General features: G+C 43.3%; 2 protein-coding genes across 3 annotated transcripts; one reads left to right on the forward strand and one right to left on the reverse strand.

Annotated features, from left to right (window-relative positions):
• Positions 1-13,551: 13,551 nt before the first annotated feature.
• TSN (translin) lies at positions 13,552-22,430 on the reverse strand. 2 transcript variants are annotated; one of them, XM_041739656.1, is made up of 6 exons: positions 22,199-22,411; positions 20,926-21,019; positions 19,879-19,975; positions 17,844-17,959; positions 17,135-17,214; positions 13,552-15,730 (listed from the first exon to the last, which is right to left on the reverse strand). In XM_041739656.1, the coding sequence occupies exons 1-6, from the start codon at positions 22,262-22,264 to the stop codon at positions 15,497-15,499; spliced, it is 687 nt and encodes a 228-aa protein (XP_041595590.1). In that variant the 5' UTR covers positions 22,265-22,411; the 3' UTR covers positions 13,552-15,496. The 2 variants fall into 2 exon arrangements, with proteins under 2 accessions (XP_041595590.1, XP_041595591.1); XM_041739657.1 differs by lacking the exon at positions 17,135-17,214 and having other exon boundaries at positions 15,511-15,730; positions 22,199-22,430.
• Positions 22,266-24,798, forward strand: LOC121481955 (translation initiation factor IF-2-like). The gene is made up of 2 exons (XM_041739658.1): positions 22,266-22,771; positions 23,004-24,798. The coding sequence occupies exons 1-2, from the start codon at positions 22,468-22,470 to the stop codon at positions 23,177-23,179; spliced, it is 480 nt and encodes a 159-aa protein (XP_041595592.1). The 5' UTR covers positions 22,266-22,467; the 3' UTR covers positions 23,180-24,798.
• Positions 24,799-25,486: the final 688 nt, after the last annotated feature.

The following is a 25,486-nucleotide window of genomic DNA, read 5'->3' on the forward strand; positions in this document are numbered from 1 at the left end:
AGATTAATGGGAAAAAATGGCGGGGGGGGGGGGAGACCAATAAGATACCATGACACACCCACCAGGATGTTTTAAAGTAAAAAGACACCAGCAACAAGAGACGATGAGGATGTGGAGCTCCTGGGACTCTAAGGTGCCATCAGGGGCACAAATCGTACAACCACTTCATAAAACAGCATCCACTCAAGTCCAACTGGCCTTTATGCTATCTATGATGCAGAAACTCCTCTCCTAGACCCCTCAAAATATATACAAGAATATACACAGTAGCTTTGTTCATAGTAACCAAAACTGGAAACTCAAATGCCCACAAGGTGAATAGATTTTAAAATCAGTTTAGTTTATTCATGCTGTGAACAACATAATAGAAAAGAAAAAAGAGAGAGGAATGCTGCCCCACACAACATCATAGGTGAAGTCCTTAAGACCTAATGACCAAAAGAAGCCAGACACAAGATAAATATTGTTTGAGCCCACATATACAAAGTTTAACAGAACAAACCTGCAGTGATAGATATCAGAACCCCAGTTGCCTTTAGGGGGGAGGGTCTGGACGGGAGGGGACACGAGAGCTTTCTGGAGAGCTGGAAGCATTCTGTCTTGATATCTGCATCATCATGTGTAGTAATTAATCTGTAACACTCCGCTGTGTTAAATTTAATATCCATGTTAAGTCGAATCTAATCTCTGTTAAATACACACACTAAATCTTAAAATTTTAATCATTTAACTAAGACAGTGTGTGACTCTGAGAATGCATGCACGGTAAGTGACAGTGAGATCACATAAAATTTTTTTTTTTTTTAAAGCAAGAAAGGGGGCAGCCAGGGTGGCTCAGTGGTTTAGCGCCACCTTCAGCCCAGGGCCTGATCCTGGAGACCTGGGATCAGGTCTCATGTGGGGCTCCCTGCATGGAGCCTGCTCCTCCCTCTGCCTCTATGTCTCTCATGAACAAATAAATAAAATCTTAAAAAAAAAAAAAAAAAGGCAAGAAAGGGACAACAGTGTGGATGTTCCTCAAGAAGTTAAAAATAGAGTCACGCTACAACCCAGCAATTGTGCTACCCCAAAGATACAGGTGTAGTGAAACGCCAGGAGACCTGCACCCCAATTGTTCATAGTAGCAATGTCCACAAGAGCCAAACTGGGGAAGGAGCCACGACGTCCTTCAACAGATGAATGCATAAAGCTGTGGTCTGTATATACAATGGAATATTCCTCAGCCATTAGAAACGACAAATACCCACCATTTGCTTCAACGTGGATGGAACTGGAGGGGATTATGCTGAGTGAAGTAAGTCAATCGGAGAAGGATAATCCTCACATGGTTTCACTTATACGTGGAATATAAGAAATAGTGAAAGGGATTATAAGGGGAAAAGGAAGGGAACTGAGTGGGGAAAATTAGAGAGGGAGACAAACCACGAGAGGCTCCCAGCTCTGGGAAACAAACAAAGGGTTGTGGAAGGGGAGGAGGATGGGGTAATTGAATAACTGGGTGATGGGCACTGAGGAGGGCACTTGATGGGATGAGCGCTGGGTGCTATACTATATCTTTCCAAACTGAATTTAAATTAAAAAAAAACTTTTTAAATTAAAAAAGCAAGAAAGGAAAATAACCAAAATGTTTAACCAAAATGTTTAACAATAGCATTAAAGCATTCATCCATCCCATGATTTTTCTTTTTTAAGATTTCACTTTTAAGTAATCTCTACACCCAACATCAGGCTTGAACTCACAACCCCGAGATCAAAAGCTGCATGTTCTACCCACTGTGCTAGCCAGGTGCCTCCTATGGGTTTTTCTAAAATATCATTAGAGCATCATTTGTAACAAAAAACCTAAAACACCTTAATACCTATGAAAGGGATAAAGATTAAGTTGCATAGCCACACTATGAACAACCATGCAATTTTAAAAAGTGGGGGGAGGGGGTGCCTGGGTGGCTCAGTTAAGCAGCTGACTTTGTATTCTGCTCAGGTCATGCTCTCACAGTCCTGGGATCAAGCCTGTGTCAGGCTCCCTGCTCAGTAGGGAGTCTCTTTGAGGATTCCCTCTCTCCTTCTCCCTCTGCCATGTGCTCACACTATTTCTAAAATAAATCTTGGGATCCCTGGGTGGCGCAGCGGTTTGGCACCTGCCTTTAGCCCAGGGCACAATCCTGGAGACCCGGGATCGAATCCCACCTCGGGCTCCCGGTGCATGGAGCCTGCTTCTCCCTCTGCCTATGTCTCTGCCTCTCTCTTTCTCTCTCTGTGTGACTATCATAAATAAATAAAATAAATAATATTTTTTAAAAATAAAATAAATAAAATAAAATAAATCTTGAAAAAAAAAGAATGCAACAAATCTTCACGTCCAGACATGTCACTGATAAAATATTGATACAAAAAAGCAAATTGCAAATAAAATATATTCTATGAACAGATGTTGCTGAAATTAACAAATATGCTTATATATTTATATTTGCATTTAAAATGTTATTAAAGAATAATTATTTTAATTTTCATACTCATGAATTTTTGGATTTTTATAAGAGCAGTACTACTGATAATTTTTTGAACTAATGAAAATATTTAAATAATACGAGTTAATACAAAGAAAATATACTGAAACCAAGAGTCACAATGTTTCTAAATTTTCAAAGAAGCAATTTATAAAACAGAATGTAGAGTATGATGCTATTTTCTGTAAAATTTAGAACCACACAAAGATTAACAGTAGGTATTTTTAGATGTTGGTATTAAAAAAAAAGATAAAATGGTAACAAGATAAATTGGTAAAAGTAGGCAAAATTTTTAAACAAAATATAAGCTATAGTACTGACAGTGTGGCAAGACAGCCATTTTCACATACACTGGGACAGCATTTCTGGAAAACAATTTGAAATTGTGTTCTTATCCAGAGTCTTAAAACTATTTATAATCTTAGCCCAAAAATATGATCTAGAACTTTATCCTCAGAAAATAATCTCAGAGATGCAATCAAAGATTGTACACCACGATGTTCATAACACTATCATTTAACAATTAAATTCGAAACTTTGTATGGAGTTCCAATGTGACTATTTACAATGTAGAACAAAATTTATGTACAACAAAATCGGAAAACTACAAACTAAAATTTTAACAATGGTTCCTTCTGGGTGATTGAAATAAGATTTTTATTTTTTACAGGCTCCTATATTTTTTAAACTTACTAGTGACCCTCTACTGCTTTTTAATGTTGGGAAGAGAAAGGAGTTTTCCAAAAACAATAGATAAGCCAATAATCATTGTTTGTTTTATGACTTCACTCATATGAGGGACCTAGAGCAGTCAAATTCATAAAGACATTAAGTAGAACAGTGGGTGCCTGAAGCTAGGGGGAGGGAGAATGGGGGAGTTAAGAGGTATACAGTTTCAGTTGAGGAAGATTCTGGAAATAGATGATGGTTATGGTTGTACAACAATGTAACTGTATTTAATCCCACAGAACTGTACACTTAAAAATAGTTAAAACAGTAAATTATGTTACATACCTTTTAACCACAAGTAAAAGAAAAGTGCAGTCCAAAGACTTTGAATAGCTTCTGCAGACTGTTCCATGTCTTTTCAATAAACCTTTTTTAAATGGTTTATAATTCTTGCAGGTGAAGTTTTCTAACTAATCATAAGGATCAGAGGTACAATCTGCAGGATATTTCAGGAAGAAAGCCACCCCACTGTGCCAAACACATCAATAATCTTTGCATTACAGAATTTATGTGGATCTTTCCTATCAGTTCCCCAATCAAGTGAGGGAACAAAGACAGCTCCAAGCTGTCCAGTATACATAGAAAGCCTGATATATATACATATACATAAATATATACATATGCTTATATGTATATAAAAGCAGAGAGTTGAACATTGATCCTCACCCCATTTCTTGTCTCTGAGACTCTCCCCAGTAACATACAGTACATCTTTCCCAATGTCTCCAACGTGAGGCCATGGTTGACGCCAATCTAGACACTGAAATGGCCACATCCCCTGATCTGAATCTAGCAGTTTCCTGAAGGTACCGGATCCTTCAGCTCTTCCCTAGGGTCTCCTCTGCAGCCCTTCCTACCCATCTCCCTACAGAGGTAACAGCCCACGGTTACTGCAGCATGATATGCAAGGCTCAGAGAAGAGAGGCAAGATGCCAGACTGCTGTGATACTCTATTCTCTTTGCTTCCAGAGAGGCTTATAGAAAGGTTTTGGACATCTAAGGGGTTAGCATTCTGTTTTATCTACTCTCCATAGGCCGCAAAGGGTAACACTTTTTCCCTTTGCTGAGATAAAATATAAATTACATACTTCATCTATTCCATTCAATCTCAAAATGTCTGTTGAGCTTTTTTACATGTCAGGTCCTAGTGCAAGAGCCTGGCATTCAATGATAAGCAAGACTGAAAGCCTGCCCCAAAAGAACTCAGATCTAGTGCAGAATGCAGACAAGTAAATGAGCAAGTACACACAACTGTTAACTCAATGTCATACAAGCTATGATAAAGTGTGAGACATCATGGCACTGGGGGAGGGGCCTGGAAGCGAGCATCATGGGCTTAGCTGGTGACCAAACTCTCACCATCTGGCTCCACATCTCCACATGGCCTTCCTGTGTTGCATTTGCCAATATGTAAGAATCTTTATTACACAGCTGAAATCACTTAGTATTTTCATTTATTCTTTACTGCATTTTTTTAAAAGATTTTATTCATGAGAGACAAAGGCAGACACACAGGCAGAGGGAGAAAAGCAGGCTTCTCGTAGGGAGCCTGATGTGGGACTCGATCCCCAGACCCAGGATCACTCCCTGAGCCAAAGGCAGACGCTCAACCATTGAGCCACCCAGGCATTCCTCCTTTACCGCATTTCAAGAGTAAAATTACTTGGGCCGCCCAGGTGGCTCAGCGGTTTAGGGTCGCCTTCGGCCCAAGGCCTGATCCTGGAAACCCAGGATCCAGTCCCATGTCAGTCTCCCTGCATGGGGCCTGCTTCTTCTCCCTCTGCCTCTCTCACTCGTGTGTGTGTCTCATGAATAAATAAATAACAATCTTTAAAAAAAAAAAAAAAGAGTAATATTACTTGCTTAGCTCATTAGTTTCTCAACCTTGGCGCTACTGATATTTAGGACTTGACAATTCTTTGCTGCGGGCTGTCCTGTGCAAGACAAGAGGTTTAGCAGCATCCCTGGCTTTTACCCACTGGGTGCCAGTAGCCCATCTTTCCCCAAGCTGTGTTAATTTAAAAAAAAAAAGTTTCCAGACATTGCACAAGTCTCCTAGAGGACAAAACTGCCCCCAGTTGAGAATCACTGCTCTTCTGTTACCCACAAAGGCTGAGGAACCCTACAGGCCTCTGAATGTTGCCCCTTTGAGTTGTCACAGTATGCTTCTCTCCTGAGTGGTCAGCAGAGCTTCTATGAACTCCGACCAGCCATGGCTATGCCCCCAGAAGCAGTGAGTACTATTCCGGGATGTGGAGGGAGGAGCAGGCAAGCAAGCAGAGAGCACTACTGCCCAAAGCCACAGATGCCAGCCCAAGGTGTGAGCCCTCAATCCACTGGGGTGCAGGCAGCCTTTGTTTGAGAGCAGGCAAGTGATGAGACTTGAAGAATCAGACTTCACAACGTTGTGGCAGCAGGGTACTGGGTAGATCAGAGGAATGGCAGTTTGGAAGATAGGAGACTAATGGGGTCTTGAACAGGCCTGGCAACCAGTGATGGCATTTAGATCTAGGAACGTGGTATAGACTAAAAGTAGAAAAAAGGCATGAAGGAAAAAAATTCCTCTCAGGCACAGGTGGAGAGACAGAGAAGAGCTGAAGCTGGCTCCCATGTGTTGGGCCTCAGTGGCCCAAAGGTGGAACATATGAGAAGGGCTTGGGGCCAGATGGGCTGAGCTGGGTGGGAACCACAGATGGGCTGGAGGATGGCAAGCTGGCACCCCTGTGCTCCAAACTTCAGTTTCTTCCTCTATAAATGGCCAACACAAACGTTACCGAGCAGACTAAATGATTTCCTGTGAGAGCCCCGCAGCACCCAGCATTTGGTGTTGCCTGCACAATGCCACCAACAAAAACCACAAGCATTAATTTGCGAAGATAAATGGCGAGATCAGTTTCAGCTTTTTATTAAGATATAATTTGCCTACTACAAAACTCATCCTTTTAACGAGTATAGTTCACTATTTAGTATATTCACAGGTTATACAACCATCACCACTATCTGCTTCCAGAACATGTCCATCTCCCCAGAAAGAACTTGATACCCATTAGCAGTCACTTCCCGTTCTCCCCTCCCCATCATGGCAACCACTAATCTACTTTGTCACTGTAGGCTTCCCTAGTCTGGACTTCCATGTAAGTGGTGTCATAGAGCACGTGGTCTTTTGTAACCGGCTTTTTAACTTGGCATGTTCTCGTGGTTCATCTATGCTGTGGCACATACTTATACATCAGTCCTCCTTATTGCCAAGTAACACTCCATGGCAGGGACCTACCACATTTTGTTATCCATTCACTAGTTGATGGATATTTAGATGGTCTCCACTCTTAGGCTATTATGAATAATGCTGCTACGAATACTAGTGTAGCCTTTGTACAGACTCGTTTAGAGAGTTTTCGAATCTCAAGTATATACCTACTAATGGAACTGCTGAGTCATATGGTACCTCTAGGTTTAATTTTTTGAGGAACTGCCAGGTTGCTTTCCAAAGCAGCACAAAATGGTGATCAGAATTCAAGGCTAGAGCACAAGCAGATCAGCCTGGGTAGTTGGTGGCCGAGAGAAGACAGGCTAAGGAAGAAAGAACTGAAATTCCTCTTTCACTTGTCCGGGCCTCCCAAGTTGTTGCAGGACAATGTGTCAGGACAGCTTCAAAAGTCAGAGGCTGTGATAAATGTAAAAATACTCTGACAAAGCAGAAGGTGACAAAAATCCTTTTCTAACGTCATAGGAAATTATAAGATCCAATTATAAAGTTATAAAATCCAATTGTAGTATATTTGTTTTGATGCCAGTAATGTAAAAGGTGCAGCTGAAGGACAGAAGCTTGACCATGGAACCTGAGCCGCTCCACGGAGCCTGGGGAGACGATAGCCATCTGGGGAGACGACAGCCAAAGGAGCTTGAGGCAACGAACGGACATTCACACAGCCATTAGCTAAATGATCATACTTCTGATCAAAAGTTAGCAGCAGAATCCACAAATACCTCAAAAGAAAGTTTTTAAAGTCAGTAGGATTATCTAGGATAAACCCCAATCCAAAAAATATATGTGCATCCTTAAGATTTTTTTTTCTCAATTTACTACAATGCTTATATAATTCTTTTGTAATCATAAAAGTAATGGAGGTCTACAAAGAGAAAAAGCAGAAGATGACTTTTTTCTCTTGTAAGACATACATTTACCCATGTAAATGGGTCATAAAACAATGGTATGCACATTTACATATTCCCCAAAGTGTCCTCACAACTCCTATCGTACCTTTGAACACTAGGTACACCTATTCTTTCCTTCCAATGTGTGTAAAATACACAAGAATCAAAGTCAAAGTTCTTCAGCAATCAGCTCAAAATATGCCTGTGCCAATCCTATTGCCTTTTGTTTTTCCTCAGTGAGGGTATTTTGGAAATATTTATTTCCAGACTGTTTTCAGTCTAAGGAAAGGTTAGAGTTCTTTGGTGACCCAAAGCAGGTCACAGCCCAACCACCCAGGTACATGTTTGGTCAGTTTTGTTAGACAAGCAAAGGAAGTATCCAACTCTTGACCTCAGCTCATGATCAGCTCATGATCTCAGGGTTGTGAGATTGAATCCTGCATAGGGCTCCACACTGGGCATGGAGCCTGCTTAATAGTCTCTCGTCCTCTGCCCCTCCCCCACTTCCCTTTCTAAAAAAAAAAAAAAAAATGAAGTTATGTCCTTGTCCTCTGACAGGTGGGATGGTAGTTAGGCATGCAAAGCCTCACTGAGCCACACAACCCTATTGGACTTATGTTTTTCCCTACTAATGCCCACCCCCCTGCCAAGACTAGTCCCTGAAAGACTGCCAGCCAAGCTCTGCCAGCCACGTATGAAGAAGGACCCTAGAGCCATCCTCTGATCCTTTGTTCTTTCTCTTGGGGATTTAAAAATTAACTTCTGGGTACAAAGCCGCCTGAAAGTTTACTGATATTGGTCTTTTTTTTTTTTTTTTTTTTTTCACTGATTATGGGTCTTTCTCTTAGCTGTGTCAGTTCTGGATCCAATTAAACAATGTCTTATTAAGGCAGAAGGGCCAACCCACCAACTCTGCTCTCCAAACAAACGATCTCGCAGTCTTCCCCCCAGAAAGCAAAAACAAACACCCTGCCCTCTGCACCTCCCAACTAAGAAAAACGCTCTGGCTTCACCTCAATTGCCAGGGTGAGCAGAAAGTTCATCAGTGGAAGATTTGACAGCAGGGACATGGCAGAGGAAGCTGAAGTCCCCTCCTCACTTCTGAACTGGTCTCGCTGGCAGGTCCAGCTGGTACATCCAGCTAGCAAGGCCAGCATTCTGTCGCTGAAACACACAGCTGAAATGGATGAATGCAGAACTCCAGCCAGAGCAGATGGCTGTGGGTAATGTTAATTAATATTAAATGACACCAGATGATCGTAACTGATTTAAGAAACAGGGTAAATAAGGGGAAAAAATCAAAATCACAAAGTAACAAGCCCAACTTTCTTATCTGGGGCTACTATGTATTTTCATAGATTTATTTTCCTTCAGTCAAAAGCCTTTAATTCTTTGCGGTAAATAAAGGATTTCTATGGCAGTGGGAGAGAGCAGTGTACACAGATCACTTTTCTATTGGCCCCAGCTCCTGTTTGGGACAGATCTGACCTCGAGAGAATGAGAAGAGCATCTAGCTCCCCTCCTACCTTCTCTTCATTGTCTTCAGCCACCTCCAGGTGCTCACTAGGCTGATTATTGTCCAGACCTCTCCGCTTCTCCCCCAAACCTTCTCCCTACTTCCAGAAGCTCCTCTGCAATCACAGCCAGAGATCCACTCTATCCAATCTCAAGGACTCCCTCAGCTCCACTTAGGGCCCCAAGTTCTATTCCAAAAAGTACAGCCACCTGTACAATATCTCCTAATCACGCTAAACTCAACACTTGCCAAACTGACCTTCTCATCTTCCCACTGAAACTAGCTCCCACTTTCCTACATGTATTTTTTTCAACTCAGGCGTCTCTTAATTCTCAATTGCTCTTCCCTTGTCTTAGTCCATTCAGGCTTCTCTAACAAAACCACCACTGACCAGGTGAGTTAAAACAACAGATCTGCAATCAAGGCGTCAGCTGATTCAGTGTCTAGTAAGGACCCACTTCCTGGCTCACAGACCACATCTCCTAGCTCTGTCGTCACATGGTGGAAGGACGAGGAGGCTCTGAGTCCTTTACATTCAGGCATTAATCCCATTCTCGTGAGCGCTTCACCCTCCTGACCTAATCACCTCCCAGAGGCCCCACCTCCAACACCATCCAATTAGGGATTAGGCTTCATTGTATAAATGTGAAGGGACACATACATTCAGTCCACAACATCCTCGGTCCCCCCAACCTCAAGTTGACTCCTTCCTTTACAATGCACTGCACCTGCCATCTAGTCAGGCCCACTATCAGCCACCAAGCTGACCTTTGGTCTCTCTATTGGTAATAGGACAGCCAGGATACAAAACCGCAGCTGTCCAACTCCAAAGCTCCTCTCTCCCTGCTTAAAACACACACACACACACACACACACACACACACACACACAGTCCCCCAATGCCTATCAAAGTCCAAGCTCCTTAACCTCTCAATTCAGATTTTCTAAACCTAACAGTCCAGCCTTACCAGACTGTCTCCTGCAATCAACTGTGTAACATCTCCATCCCTACTAAATTAACACAGGCATACCTCATCTTATTGGACTTCACAGATACTGCGTTTTTTTATAGACTGAAGGTTTGTGGCAACCCTGTGTCCAGCAAGTCTGTTGGCCCCATTTTTCCATCACCAATTGCTCACTTCGTGTCTGCCACATTTTTCTAATTCTCACAATACTTCAAACTTTTTCATATTTGTTACAGTGATCTATAGTCAATGACTGAAACTCACCAAAAGCTCAGATGATAGCATTTTTAGCAATAAAGTATTTTTTAATTAAAATATGTAATCTTTTAGACATAATACTATTGCAGGCTTAACAGACTAAAGCATAGCATAAACGTTATATAGGCACTAAGGAAAAATTCATTTGACTTGCTTTATTGCGATATTCGTTTTACTGCAGTGGTCTGGAACTAAATCCACATTTCCAAGGTGTGCTTGTACCATTTCTGCTTTGGTTTCAATTCTGCCCCCCAAAAATGATCTCCTCCTAGTTCCATGCATATCTAAATCCTACCTCTCTCATGAACCGGTTCACATTATACCCAAATTCCTATAGCAACTGTTCACAAATTATTTAGCAATGACGTTGTTATTATAACATCTTGTCTGTTACTAACCTCAATTTTAACTCGTGGTAAGGAATTCAGATTGCTGAAGGGAAAACAAGTGGATCGTCTCTTCAAAAGCTAAACATAAAATCACCATTTGGGGATACCTAGGTGACTCAGTGAAGTGTCTGCCTTCAGCTCAGGTCATTATCTCAGGGTCATAATCTCAGAGTCTGTTTCTCCCAGAAACATGCTCTCATTCTCTCTCGCTCACTCTCTCAAATAAATAAAATCTTAAAAAAAAAAAAAAATCACTTTTTTACCATAGACTCCTAGGTATCTCTACAAAAGAAATGGAAAAACCTACTCATACAGACTTGCACGAGGATGTTCATAGCAACATTATGAAATTAGATCTTCCTCATTAGATAAATAGTGAAATATGGAATACCCATACAAAGGAATACTACTTAGGAATAAGAAGGAACAAACTACCAGCACATGCTGTGGCATAGATGAACCTTGAAAACATTACGCTAAGTGATAAGACACAAAAGACCACATGTTACAGATTTCATTATATGAAATAACCTGATAAGGCAAATTTATGGAAACAGATTAGGGCTGGGAACTTCTAGAAGATAAAAAATTTTCTAAAACTGATAGATGATGATTGTGGCACTACTGTACAAATCACTTGATTTAAGTCTTTATCTGTAAAGTGTACTTCAATGAAGATGTTAAAAATTCCAAAAAATTACAGTAGTTGCTCAAATAGTAGTTGAATGTACCTCTTACCCATTTGTATCCTTCTCTCCACCTCTCCCCTGCAACTAGACCCTAAACATCGTGAAGGCAGACCTAGCTTCCCACTCATTTTTTTTAAAGAAAGATCTTATTATTATTCATGAGAGACACAGAGACAGAGAGAGGGAGAGGCAGACACACAGGCAGAGGGAGATGCAGGCTCCATGCAGGGAGCCTGACATGGGACTCGATCCCAGGATCACACCCTGGGCTGAAGGCAGGCACTAAACCACTGAGCCACCCGGGGATTCCCCACCCCACCCCCCACTCATTTTTTATGCTAATTTTTAAAACAAACTGCATCTAACCCAAAGCTACACAAACACTGTGTTCATAACTATCGGTGGATTGGGTTTTGCCTCATCAGGCTATATATAGTGAGGCCACCAAAAGCATCAATGGAGAAATGGTGTATGTGGATGCAGAGGCAGAAGAAGTGTTCAAATCACGGCTCCTCCAGTTCATAGCTATGAAATCCAAGGCAAGTGGATTGCCCTCTCTAAGGGTGCTCCCCATCTAAAATGAGGACAACAGTGATAGCTACCTCAGTTATATGGGGATGAAATCAGATGGTCTGGATAAAATGTGTAGCCCAGAGCTTGGAACATTTATTAAGAGTTCACTGAATGTTACACACACACACACACACACACACACACACACAAAGACACTCATACACAAACCAACACAAATGCACACACACCAGGTAAATCTCTTTCAAACAGGAAACAACCTTCAACAGCAGAGAAGACAATTAGGATGGCTCCACCTTCTTCTTGTCATCCAACAGGTAAGAGCAGCTCTGGGACAGATCTTCTCCCTCCCAAGCCCAGCAAAGTTTCTGTGACCAAAAATACCACTATATTCATTTAACCCAAACGGCTACACGTTGCCCACGACTTTCAACATTTAGTTTGTCTGACCCTCCATCTGCTGACTCCCATCCTGCAAGGTGGGATTTTACTTCCTGGCCCCCTCAGTGTTTAAAAGGGCAACGTGGGATCCCTGGATGGCGCAGCAGTTTGGCGCCTGCCTTTGGCCCAGGGCGCGATCCTGGAGACCCGGGATCGAATCCCACGTCGGGCTCCCGGTGCATGGAGCCTGCTTCTCCCTCTGCCTGTGTCTCTGCCTCTCTCTCTCTCTCTGTGTGTGTGACTATCATAAACAAAATTTTAAAAAATTAAAAAAAAAAAAGGGCAACTTTTCCAGTTCTAACTATGAGAGGAAGTAACAGGTCATGGGGAAACCAGAATATGTGTTTGTGTAAGACCCTCCACAACCGATTCTCTCTCCCACTATCAATGGTCCAGTTGGTGGCTCCTCTGTCAGCTAGATGAGGACAACCTGGAGCAGATCACCCAGCAAACCTGCAACAGATACAGTGTGAGTGAGAAATAAACTCTGTAGTATGCCTAGCAGTTTTGGAGGGTGCTAGCTCAGGATAACCAAGGCTCCCCTGACAAAGTCACAGGCTCTGAGGCTGTGAAAATATGTATTTTAAAGGTCTTACCCGCCCAAAAGCCTTCTAGACCCTCTTAATTCCCCTGGCTTCCATGATAAGTCACTCTCCTTGCTCTCTGGCAGTCTCTAACCCTTTCTCCTTAACCCTCATGGTCTCGTCCTCTGCCTAACCCACTACCCCCGCTCCCCCCCACCCCCCACCTCCCCCACCCCCCGCTGTGAACCAAGGTTTTGTCCTCACCTTGTTCGTCTTCTCATTCTATATGCTCTCCAGGGTGATCTTACCCACTCTCTCCTGACCCATCTACCACACACACGGTAACCCTACCCAAGCTATCCCAGGCTGGCTCCAGGCTTCCCTCATGCCCAAAGTCCTACTGGCCAGCTCCATCTCATGCTCTACAAGCATCATAAACCCAACACATCTAACAGTCCTCTTGCACCCCCTACCTGGGCTAACAGCACGTGAACTCAACTTAGTCTTCCAGATCAGAAACCTGACAGTTAAGCTAAACTCCCTCTTCTCCTCTTCTTGCCCGCACCCCCGGTTCATTGAAATCACCACTCCCATTAATTTCACCTCTTAACTGTTTGTTACTTTTGTTTGAAGGGGAGGAGCATTTTTGTTTAATGTTTATTACGGTGACTGGTGCCAGGCATACAGTGATGCTCCAACTGAAGAGCACAGTTCAGTCCAGACCAAGAACCAAGAAAGCCACGATTTCTGAGTACATGTTATAAACTATGCCAAATGGCATCCTGCAGATCCACCTCATCTCTTTAGCCACTTGTTTAAGTAAAGGACTCGAAACACTGCCAAAGAAGCTTTCGTTCTTTATTAAATTCTCTTAAGCGTTACCAATATTATTATTCAAGTTTAAGACAGGGCATATCTTATGAAGTACTTATGGGTTCTCTTCTTATAAATAAATTTATAAAGAAAACATCCACTAATTCATCTCTACTTTCTCTAAGCTGCTCAATTTTCTAAAATTGAAAAGAACAATTCTGGTGTACTAAAACCAGAGCTGAGGCTTTTCAATATGCTCAATTACAATACTTTTAATTTAACTGAGTGGTTGGTGTCTTTTGATCATTTTAACTATTACACAGCAGTATGTGCTCATCACCCCTGTTCTTCAGCCTCAAAACACCTTTAGAATTTATTCTCTACATAGAAGAAACCATTACCAAGCTTACTGCAAACGTTTGATCATATAGTTTAAAAGCCTTTTATGCTCAACCCAGACAGTGCTGTAACTGCTCATTTTAGATGACTGCCCTACACACTTCCAACACCCAAAACCCCTTTCTTCTTTCTATAAATTCTTCTGCAGAAAGAGTGGTCAAGAAAATTGTTCTAAAACCCAAAAATGCATAGGAATTTATGCTTCATTTCTACTTCTTTCCTCAGGATGGAAAATCTGGTCAGTCTTTAACTTGGCCTAATCATGGCTCTGATAGCAATGCCAAATATTCTAATGCACAGAAAGCCTAAACTGGCATCAGGCATGAGAGGATGATACTTCTAAATACTTCCTATTATTCTGAAAACACTAGCACCGTCCTTTCAGTGAGCTCCAAAACACTGTGGGTTAAGTCACCATTTTAAATCGTTTCAATTCAATAGCGAAAATTACCTGGCAAGTATTCTTAGCACTACCTGAAAACAAGGTGGGGGAGGAGGGTGCCAACAAGGTTTATGTGACTTGCCCAAAACTGTAAATCTAAAACCTGACTGTTGGGATAGCTGCCAACAACCTGAAATTGCTTACTCTAAAAAACATTACCAAATCAGCTGATCTTTTTTTAATCCAAGGTTTCCTCTTTTTTTCCCTCAGACAAAGCACAGCATTTTTCTCTCAGAACATACCAGTCAGGGTATTGCTAATTAACTTGACTGGGTGGCTTTATAGTCTCAGGCCAGACGGTCTAGCTGGCTGCTAGGAAAAAGGTTTCATAGCTTAAAAATATATTATATGAAGTGTTAGTTCACGATGTGTGTGAAAACGATTTCTAAATTGCTGCAAGAGCAGAATGTTAAGGCAACATCAGAAAACAGAGGTGTTGTAAAACACTAAGCCCTACTCCCCACCTGGTAAATAGAGCTAAATGATAAGATGTTACTCAATCCCCTGATACAAAAACGTCCCAAAATAATCTGTTGAACTTGACTTTGCAATTTCATCTTTTATATTTTGATGGCAGTGAGAGAAACCCTGGGGCTTTAACTCCCTTGCAAAAAAATTTCAACATCTGATTTACTCACGAGGCTTAAAATAAGGAAGGAAAATATAAAATAAGTTGTCCTTTGCTTGGCAACCATCCTTTTTAATTACCTATTTCTATACTGTATCCAGGCTACACCTGGGTATGGATGGCTAATTTGGATATAGAAAACACCAAGGGTCACTTCTGGAAGAAACACAAGACAATAAACTTCTCCATCAGTACATCAACAGCATCAGGGTAAGCAAGAAAAGGACTTTACCGAGAGCTTGACATTTACACTTTTTGACAGAACTGAAATACACTGAATTACAGAGCAAATTCACTGAACAACAAAGAAAAATCTGTCCTTGTAAAGGCTGTTTTTTTTTTTACCCCCAAAAAAGTGGTTCAATTTTGATACTTACACCACACACTGGTTAAGAAAATAAAGCGCGGTGTTTAGCAACGGGGCAATCCTAACTACCATGAGGTGCACAGGGCTCACCCTCACCGGCAACCACTAAGGTCAGCAGGGCCAGGCACAAGGAGAGCCACCTATTTCTCTGCACAAGCCGCCGCGGTCTCCTTATTGAAGCCCCGGATGGAGAGATCATAGACCACCTCCTCCACTTTCTTCACGTCGTACTTCAAGCCATCATAGCGCTTCCTCAGGGAGTCGTTTTTCAGGTTGAGAAGGCGGAAGCCAGAATCCAGCTCATTGATGAAGGTGGAGATGTGGAGGGGCCGAGAGTAGTCTCCAGCAGTCACACTGTTCACAGACAGCCTCGACTACACGAGGGAAGGCAAAAAGGGATATGTTACAACAGGGCTCTTTAGCATGTCTTCCTCGCAATCACAACTAAAACACCCTCAAAGCCATGCAACTTTTCTACACCATCTTCCTTAATTATGTTCTGACAATTGTTTGGTATTACAAAATTATTTCGTAACTCAAGAAACCATCCCCTTACTTTTGGAAGTTTCTCTGGGTACAAGTTTTCATCGATAGGAACAAAGGCTCCAATGGACACCTTTATAACAGCCTTTTTTTGTTCTTTAAAATTATTTTTGGGGGATACCTGGGTGGCTGAGCGGTTTAGCGCCTGCCTTTGGCCCAGGGCGCAATCCTGGAGTCCCGGGATCGAGTCCCGCATCAGGCTCCCAGTATGGAGCCTGCTTCTCCCTCCTCCTGTCTCTGCCTCTCTATCTCTATCATAAATAAATAAATAATCTTTTTTTAAAAAAGTAAATAAATAAATAATTTTCATAGGGGAATTTCTCCAAAGAGACATTAAGAGAATATAGGCAAAAATAATATGTGGCTATAAAATTAAATAGTTCTCCAAAACAATGTATGTATTTACACATTACTAGGAATATATACATTCTGCCAAAACTTTGAAAGGAAGAAGTATTACCGTGTTTTAAAATTCACAAATCAGGGGTGCCTGGGTGGCTCAGTCAGTTAAGCGTCTGCCTTCAGCTTAGTCATAATCCGAGCCCGGCTGTAAGCTCCCTGCTCAGCAGGAAGTCTACTTCTCCCTCTTACTTTGCCCCTCTCCCCGCCACTTGTGCTCTCCCTCGCTGTCTCTCTCAAATGAATAGAATCTTTAAAAATAATAATATAAATAGGGCAGCCTGGGTTGCTCAGTGGTTTAGCACCACCTTCGGCCCAGGGCCTGATCCTAGAGACCCGGGATCGAATCCCACGTCGGGCTCCCTGCATGGAGCCTGCTTCTCCCTCTGCCTGTGTCTCTGCCTCTCTCTGCCTCTCTCTCTGTCTCTCTCATGAATAAATAGTCTTTAAAAAAAATAGTAATAATAATCATATAAATAAATAGAAATTCACACATTAGTTAAGTATGCACAGCTAGCTCACTGTTTGAATTGGCCTTTTTCAGATGACTAGCAAAACGTAACACACACAAGGTACAATGACAAATTGGTGGTTGATAGCTTAGAAAATATTTCCTGCATTTTTGTACCTATTTTAAAAACTGACAACGAAGTGGGAAGATCAAAAAAGCAAATGGCAGGGGCACCTGGGCTGGCTCAGTCAGTGGAGCATATGACTCTTGGCCTTGGAGTTGTGAGTTCAAGACCCACATCAGGCATGGAGCCTACTTAAAAAGAAAATTTTAAAAAAATTAAAAAAATTTAAAAAAGCAAATGGCAAATCACTAAGCTTCTTACCAATTCACTGGCAAGAATTAGAACTCCTGAGAGATAATCTTCTACATCCAGATGAAATCCTTTCTCCCGATCTGGCTCAACTAAAAAATATACCAAAGTAAAAATAAGGTCATGGTGTGAACAGAACCAGGTCCTACAAATATAAAATACTACATACATAATTTCTCCCAACAAAAGAAGGAAAATAATCTTTTACAATTGTCTTTTGAATGTGTTCATACTTCTGGCAACTAGGCCGCATTGTGGATTTCTGAGCTCTTTAGACAGCAATTTTTCCTTTCATTCTTCTCTTCAAAGAATAATACCAACGAGAATATTATCTAGCTGTATCAGAGAACATCTTTGTTTTTGGACAAAACATGCGGCAGCATTTAAAGGAGGAGCCATAATATTACAAGTGGCTTTCAAATGGTTCACACATACACATAAAGTGAGAAGACTGAAAAACACAGCAAAATGTTAAGTAGAATCTAAGTGTTGCGTAAACAGGTATTCACTGTACTATTCTTTCAATTTTCCATAGGCTAGGATTTTTTAAAAACTAAATTTCACAGACTTAAAGAAACACTCGTGTACAAAAAGCCACTACATGTGTTTACTTTTTATGTTTCCAAGTCATTAGTTTTCCATTTAGTTCTCATTTGTTTTAACAGAAAGTTCAAGCAAACAATAGCTCCCCCTCAACCAAATATTAAAAGAAGACACTTACTGCCAAGAATTTCTGTAACCGCTTCTCGAGTCACTAGTGTTTCTGATTCCAAGTACACAACAAATGCTGCCAAGAAGACCAAACGCTGCAACACAAACCTCCAGTGCTCATGAAATCTGCATGGATATAAGCTCGTTTAGGTTGAGGGATCAGGGGGCCTTAAAAAAGATAAGTTTAGTACAGTAGCATACATTTTAGAAATAAGCTTTTTCAAATCAAATCTATGTAAAACACCAACGTGTAAAGCATGTAAGAACAATGTAACACTTAAATATATCAGATGGATTCAGTATGAGTTTCACAAGCTCAAAGTTGTAACAACTACTTATGAGAAGTTCGATAAATGAGAGCCATGACCCAACTTTAATGAATATAAAAATATTTACAATGTAAGTTTATAGATGACAAGAATGACTGTATTTTTTAGAAGTTTAATCAGTAAGAACAATGATACTGCTCTGAGAAAAATTAAAATTGGCAAGTACAGTTTGATCAGAACAGCAACTGTGTATCAGCCTCAACACCTAACTTACTCTCACATTTTGACTTGAGTGTAGCGTATCAAGAAAATCTAATTCACACATGTAATAAAAAACTACCGTTTACGATCACTAAGCTGATAAGACTTAAACTTTCAGGATACTGCAATTAAACTGAGCTAGGAGCCCCAAAAAAGAAATCGGAAATTTTACACCCCCAAATACTTATGCTATGCCTCCTGAATTTCAAATATGGCAAATTCAAAAAACTTTTGCAATGCAATTTGAGTCCAACAAAACCTTCTAAGGGCCAAATCACCCAGAGGTCAGTCAGCCTCAGAATGACCTCCAAACTACATGATCTCTCAAGATCCTGTCAATTCTATTGTTCAGTGTCTCTATACATTCATTATTACCTTACAGCAGGGGTCAGCAAACTTTTTCTGTGAAGGGTCAGATAGTAATATTTTAGGCTTACCGAACCACATTCAGTCTCTGTCACATATTCTTATTGGGGTGTTTTTGGCTTTTTTTTTTAACAACCCTTTAAAATATAAGCAGTTCTTATCTTCTAAAGGCGGCGGGCCACAGGTAGTTTGCCAACCCCTGCCTTAAATTATCTTGTAAAGTTGTATTATCCACTTTCTACATATGTGTCCTATTTTTTTGCCCACACATGTATTAACAGAACGTCTTTTTCAGTAGGAAAACAAACACAAGTAAAGACTTTAGGTTCTTATTCACCGTATTTCGTCAATACCCAAATGCAGCTTTTTCCAGTTTAACGTCTATGAAATTAGGATGTATTTTACAATCTATAAACTTCATAATTACGATTGGCAACAAATTTTCTTCCCTAGTGGTACATAAAATGGTAACTCTTAAAATTAATGGTGCTACAGATTCAACAAGACACAGCATAAAATATTAACTAAATATGCTACTTGGCAGTAAAATTCAAACTCTGAGGTAATATTCAATTCATTTAAATAGTGCTACCGAATCCCATAATTTAACAGCATAAATATGGTTCATCCAATTTCACAAGTAATTTAAACACACTAAAGAGATATTCTTTAGTTTATTGTCATACAATGACTATTTTCGTTTTCATTCCTTTTTCATGGTAAAAATTCTACATGTTCCTTAGGAAAATTCTCAAAGGAAGGAAAAAAATAAAATCACCAATTTTGTCGCTATTAAAATACCATCACTATTAATAGTCTGATTCTTTTTGGTTTTTCTACATAGATGAATTTTTACCTAGTTCTAAGCAATCATTCAGTACATACAAAGGTCTGCATTTTTATTTAAAACGTTACGAAATGGGATCCCTGGGTGGCTCAGCGGTTTGGTGCCTGCCTTCAGCCCAGGGCATGATCCTGGAGTCCCGGGATCAAGTCCCACATCGGGTTCCCTGCATGGGGCCTGTTTCTCCCTCTGCCTCTGTGTGTGTGTGTGTGTGTGTGTGTGTGTGTGTGTGTGTGTCTCATGAGTAAATAAATAAAATCTTTAAAAAAAAAAAGTCACGAAATAATGCTATTTTTCTTACAAACCTGTAATACTGTTCAGCAGGGAACTTGGTCTTCAAAGATGTTAGATGTGTTTTTACTGTACCAAAATGTTCTCGAGCCTTCAAACACCTCTTTGGAACTGATCACAAAAAGATAATCAAACATAGTAATGAAAGATTTATCAAATTTCAAATACAGTTCTTCCTTAATAACCTATGCAGTCTACTGGAAATAAATCAACTTAAAAAAAAAAAAATCTCATGACCAAATGCAGGGTATGCATCTCTACTTTTCAACTGGCTCCCAATATGTCATTTCTAGTTTCCCTACTGATTTACTAACACTGAAATCTAGACAAAAATTTGCTGAAACGGAATACTTCAGCAGACAAGTCAGTAATCTATCCTAAATGTCATCCTTAAAGGGCCATGTACCTGCTGCTATTCCTAGTCAGTTCTTAAAGGATGCCTAAAATTGGACAGCTTTGAGCTCCCCATATTTTTTCAAAAAGTTGTATCCAGTATTCTCCATCTGACTGACCAAGTCCATACCACTGAGAAAAATGACTTGCCTCTCACACTTGTCAGTTACATAATAACTTTCACTGAAGATATATTTTAGCTCTTTCAGCTGTGCTGACTGCATCTTACAATGAAGCCTCCGTGTCTGAACTTGTGTCTGATCTCCGTTCACGTGGCTACTATAAACACATTACACTGGCCATTTCTTATCTGCAAATGCATATTAAACCATATTCAATGAATGAAAGATTGGGCTTAAAAGCAAGAGAGCCAGCCAGATAAAAGATACACAAGAGAGCTACAAAACTGCTACAATTACCACATTATAATCACATTGTCATGTCACCGTGTTAAAGTGGAAGATCAACCGTTAGCACACAGAAATCTATAAACCTACAGAAACCTAACTCACCTGCTTCTCCCGTTTTTATTCACCGTATAACATGAGGGACATTTTTCTTAATAAAATGACACAGACTTGAAATGTCTTCTGAACGGAAATTAACTATTTACGTGAGAGACCGGTAAATTGGATTTTTAAAAACCCTTCAGAATCAAAAGAACTTACTGTCCTGAAAACCAGCACCCTGATGGACCCCTTGCAGTAGAGTTAAGATCTCTCGAGCTGTTTGTTCTAAACTCTGTACAACTTTTCGGATTTCCTAGAGAAATCAAAAATCAAAGTAACAGATAAAACTCCACATCATGATCATCACAACCTCAAACCAAATATACCAGACAGCACAGCTTAAACACCCAGGGCATCTTCACCCGCATTCAGAACTCTGACAATCTTTACAAGGACTGGACTGGTGCCGGGAACGTCCAGGTTGGAATCCTGACTCTGCCACTTCCTTCCTCTGGGAGACCTTGGGGAGGTCATTAAAGCCTGAGATTTCTCCTGTGACCTTCAAAGGATCGCCGCCGCCCACCCCAAACAGCCCACGGGGTCGCTGCTCCAAGAGGGAGAAGGCGCCTGAAGGTGATTTGTAAACGGAAGCAAGCAAGGCCACACAAACACCGGGTGTTCCTCCATCATCTCACGAGCAGTCACTGGGCAGACACACGTGCGATGTAAACACCGGGCACCCAACCAGACCCCAGCCCTTTCCTTCTGGCAGTTGAGAGCCTCACTGGGGAGACGCGTTTAAAAAAAAAAAAAAACATACGGACCGCAGGGGGGCGGGGGGGGGGAGGAACAAAAAAAAAAATTCAATGTGAGTGCGCTGCTAGGAAACACGACAGGGAAAGGACCGTTCGGACTGGGACATCAAAGACAGGAAGAGGAAATGACCAGGAAAAGAAAGCAAAGGTGCGACTTCCGCGAAAAAGTCCCGAAACAAGAAACTACCTGCGGAGCTGGAGGGATGAAAGCAAAGTAAACTGAACGTGATACAGGACGGAAGATGGCGAGAGCGAGATTGGGGGGCGGGGGGGGTGGGGGACACCTGTGGGCCACGAGGGCCCGGACCACTAGTCGAAGTGGGGCAAGAAGCCACGGGAGGGCCCTGAGGAGGAAAGGCCACGTGTGCTTTGGAGCCACAACAACAACAAACACGTGAATCGCGTGCGGCCTTGCCCCGGGCACTGACGGAACCTCCGACACAAACAGGCGCCCAAACGGAAGCCCTGACGCTCCCACGAGGTGGCCGCTGGGCAGGACCGAGCCCGGGGCGCAGGAAGCCAAGACGAGGCGGCGGAAGGGCGGGTGGAGCGGGAGCGACCCACCCCCGAGGCTTCCCCGCCGCCCGAGGCAGGGCGACGAGGAGGGGCCGAGCGAGGCGGCCCAGCAAGCGCGAAGAGGAGAAGGGAGGGGAGGGGAGGGGGGAGAGGGGGCTCGCCTCTCGGATGTCCTGCTCCGCAGCCAAAAAGCCCTGCAGCTCCACGAAGATCTCGCTCACAGACATGGCGCCGGCTGCACAACGATCAGCCAGTGCGGCGAGCGCGGCCGCCCAAGCGCGCTCCAGAGGCCGCCAGCGCAGTCAGTCGCAACACCCGCCACCGCCGCCGCCGCCGCCGCCGCGTCCCCCGGGCCCTGCGCTACGGACGTCGCTGGGGTCCTCTGAGGTCCGCGGCGCGCAGGACGCCGGGCCGTCCCCCGCGCTGCCTGATGCGTCGCCCCCACCCCCGGCCCGGAAGCCGCGGCGCGCGCCCAGGGGGAGGGGCGGAAGGGAGTGGGCGGGGCTTCCAGCGAGGCCTTTTCGGACAGGCATCGCCGCGGACAGCCCGCGCCGTGGGGAGCCCGCAGGGGCGGGGCCGGCTTGGCGGCGGGGCCGGGGGAGCGCGGCTCCGGCTTCCGGCTTCCGGCTTCCGGCTTCCGGCTTCCGGCTTTGTTCTGTGCCGAGGCCGCGGCGAGGGAGACGCGTTCCGGGGCCGGAGGGAACGCGCGCGCGCGCAGGCAGGTGCGGGAGGAGGTACGGAGATTGCCGTTCCCGCGCGGAAACGGGGGAAAACGGTGTTCGCAAAAAAGCACACGGGAAACAAGAGTGCCCGGGGCCCTGGGGGTGGGGGTGGGGACGGGGACGGATCGCGGGCGGAGATGCTCAGCGTGTTCGGTGCCCGACGCCCGACTTCCGTGCGTGACGCGATTGTCTGACGGGGCGGCAGGAAGCTTCTGTGCCTCTCAGCTGGCGCCTCCCATTCCAGCTCCCCTGGAGGCGGGCGCCCTGAGGATTCCTCGTCCTTGCAGTTTTCCGTACCTCGACCCTCAGACAGGACTGTCTGTGCCGGCGGCGGGTCCACCTGGAAGGAGACCCCCGGAGCGGCGGGTCCGGGCTGAGGTCGAACGTCTGCAACTCGGTGGGCGCAGGCTCAGCGACTAACCGGGAAGGGTCATTGCGACAGCGGAGGCTGCGGGACCACAGGACTCGGATAAAGACGGAGAGTTGGTGGCGTGCGCCGACGGCGAAGGCGGGGCCTCGGGGCTGCTCCCGGTCACCGCGGCCTGGTCGTCTCGGTTGTGCCCTACCCCGCCTTCAGGACGCCCACAGCCGGCAGCCCCGGCGCTGCCCCTCAGTCGAACCGTGTGGATTTTACAAGCGGTTGCTTGTGGAACGGTTGTTTCTGCACCAGTCTTTTTTTTTTTTTTTCTTTTTCTTTTTTTTTGATATTTACGTATTAGAGAGTGAGGTGGAGCGCCGCCTTCCGCCCAGGGTGTGATCCCGGAGACCCGGGGTCGAGTCCCGCACCGGGCTCCCTGCACGGAGCCTGCTTCTCGCTGTGTCGCTCATCCAGAGCGAGCCCAGGAGTGAGCGCGGGGGCGGGGGCAGAGGGAGAGGGAGAGAGACCCTCAAGCCAACTCTGACATCCCAGGACCTGGAGACGGTGACCTCAGTGGAACGCAAGAGCCAGTGGCTGACCTGGTCACCCAGGAGCCCCTGGACTGGTCCTCTCTTTCCAGTTCAAGAGTCCACTGGCCGTTGGTTGCAGGAAGGAAGATGGAGCTTTTCTGGAAACGGAGTGTCTCGTGTCTAGAAGTTGTATACGATTCCACGGTAGGATGCACTCTCCACATGAACTAGGATGATTACTTATTCCAGCCAGATAACATTTGTTTGCTTTGTGTGGGAGGTTATTCTAAAACTTCATGGGAAGGACACTATATCTTCATTATACTCCTGCAAAGTGGATATTAGCGTTACCTTATAAAGAGTCTGCCAGGGATCCCTGGTGGCGCAGCGGTTTAGCACCTGCCTTTGGCTCAGGGCGCCATCCTGGGGCCCCGGGATCGAGTCCCACGTCGGGCTCCCGGCATGGAGCCTGCCTCTCCCTCTGCCTGTGTCTCTGCCTCTCTCTCTCCCTATGTCTATCATAAATAAATAAAATGTTTTAAAAAATAAAAAGTCTGCCAAATCACTTTTTTCTAAAAATTGAAGTGGTTTTAAGCATCCTCTAACAGTGTCTTTTACCGTCTTTCATGCTAGAATTAGTAACACCTGTCTCTAAAAGTTCAGAGAATTATAAATGTGTGCAAACGACTACTTTCTGTCTTACGATTTTGAATCTTCTAGGTGCATCATAGAAGGGGAATCGTATGATATTTGTGTTTTTGTAACTGGCTTACGGCACCTCCAATAATGACTTCAAAGTTCATCTATGTTACCATGTGTCAAATCTTACTCCTTAAGGATGAATAATACTGTTTTATGTATATAAACACATTTTGTTTATCCATTTGTGCATCAATGGAAATTTGAGTTGTTTCCTCCTTCTTGGCTATTGCGTATGATGCTGCTATGAACATAGCTGTGCAAATATCTCAAGTTCCTGCTTTCAGTGCTTTTAGGAATATGATGTGAACCTTAAAACTAAAACTGCCAGGGAATCCCTGGGTAGCTCAGCAGTTTAGCTCCTGCCTTCAGCCCAGGGCGTGATCCTGGAGCCTGGGATCGAGTCCCGCATCGGGCTCCCTGCATGGAGCCTGCTTCTCCCTCTGCCTGTGTCTCTGCCTCTGTGTGTGTGTCTCTCATGAATAAATAAATAAAATCTTTAAAGAAAAAAAAAAACAAAACTAAAACTGCCAGTTATTTTACCAGCAAAAGATGGATTTGTTCGGGAATAGCAGAGAATTGCAATCCAGGATGAACAACCTGTGGCAAAACTATAGGCAAGTCTACAGAACAAACGAAAGGAATGCTCTTGTAGAGGAAAATAAGAAGTTGGGAGGGAAAGAAAGTCTTTCTTCCTCCTACTAGATTCCTAAAGTAGCATCCAAATGGTCAGGTTCTTCCTGTTAGATGTGCAGTTGCCCACAGTGGTAGGGCTTCCGAGTTCTCCCTGCTAAACTTCCCAACCCCATTTTCATGAGGTTTCCCTTTATGAGTTTTCACAATAACCAGAACTGGGTTAATTTCTAGGATTATTTATTTATTTATTTATTTATTTTTATTTATGAGAGAGAGAGCATGCAAGTGTGAGTGAGGTGAGGGGCTAAGGAGAAAGGAGTAGGAGAGAATCCCCAGCAGACTGTGCTGAGTATGGAGCCCAACTCCAGACTGAGTCTCACCACCCACAAGATCATGACCTGAGCCAAAACCAGGAGTTAAGCACTTAACTGACTGAGCCACCCAGGTACCCCTGTAAGCTCTTTTTTTTTTTTTTAAGATTTTTTTATTTATTCATGAGAGAAA

The sequence above is a fragment of the Vulpes lagopus genome, chromosome 24 (assembly GCF_018345385.1).
Source record: "Vulpes lagopus strain Blue_001 chromosome 24, ASM1834538v1, whole genome shotgun sequence".
In the NCBI taxonomy this organism is placed as follows: domain Eukaryota; kingdom Metazoa; phylum Chordata; class Mammalia; order Carnivora; family Canidae; genus Vulpes; species Vulpes lagopus.

Excerpts from the sequence above, each read along its gene's own strand:
- TSN (XM_041739656.1), bottom strand. The coding sequence starts at position 22,264 with ATGTCTGTGAGCGAGATCTTCGTGGAGCTGCAGGGCTTTTTGGCTGCG. Across the intron at positions 17,960-19,878 it reads CCTGCTGAACAGTATTACAG|ATTTCATGAGCACTGGAGGT; the intron begins GTTTGTAAGAAA and ends ATATCCATGCAG. Across the intron at positions 17,215-17,843 it reads GGTTACAGAAATTCTTGGCA|TTGAGCCAGATCGGGAGAAA; the intron begins GTAAGTGTCTTC and ends TATATTTTTTAG.
- LOC121481955 (XM_041739658.1), top strand. The coding sequence starts at position 22,468 with ATGCGTCGCCCCCACCCCCGGCCCGGAAGCCGCGGCGCGCGCCCAGGG. Across the intron at positions 22,772-23,003 it reads GCAGGCAGGTGCGGGAGGAG|CTCCCCTGGAGGCGGGCGCC; the intron begins GTACGGAGATTG and ends CTCCCATTCCAG.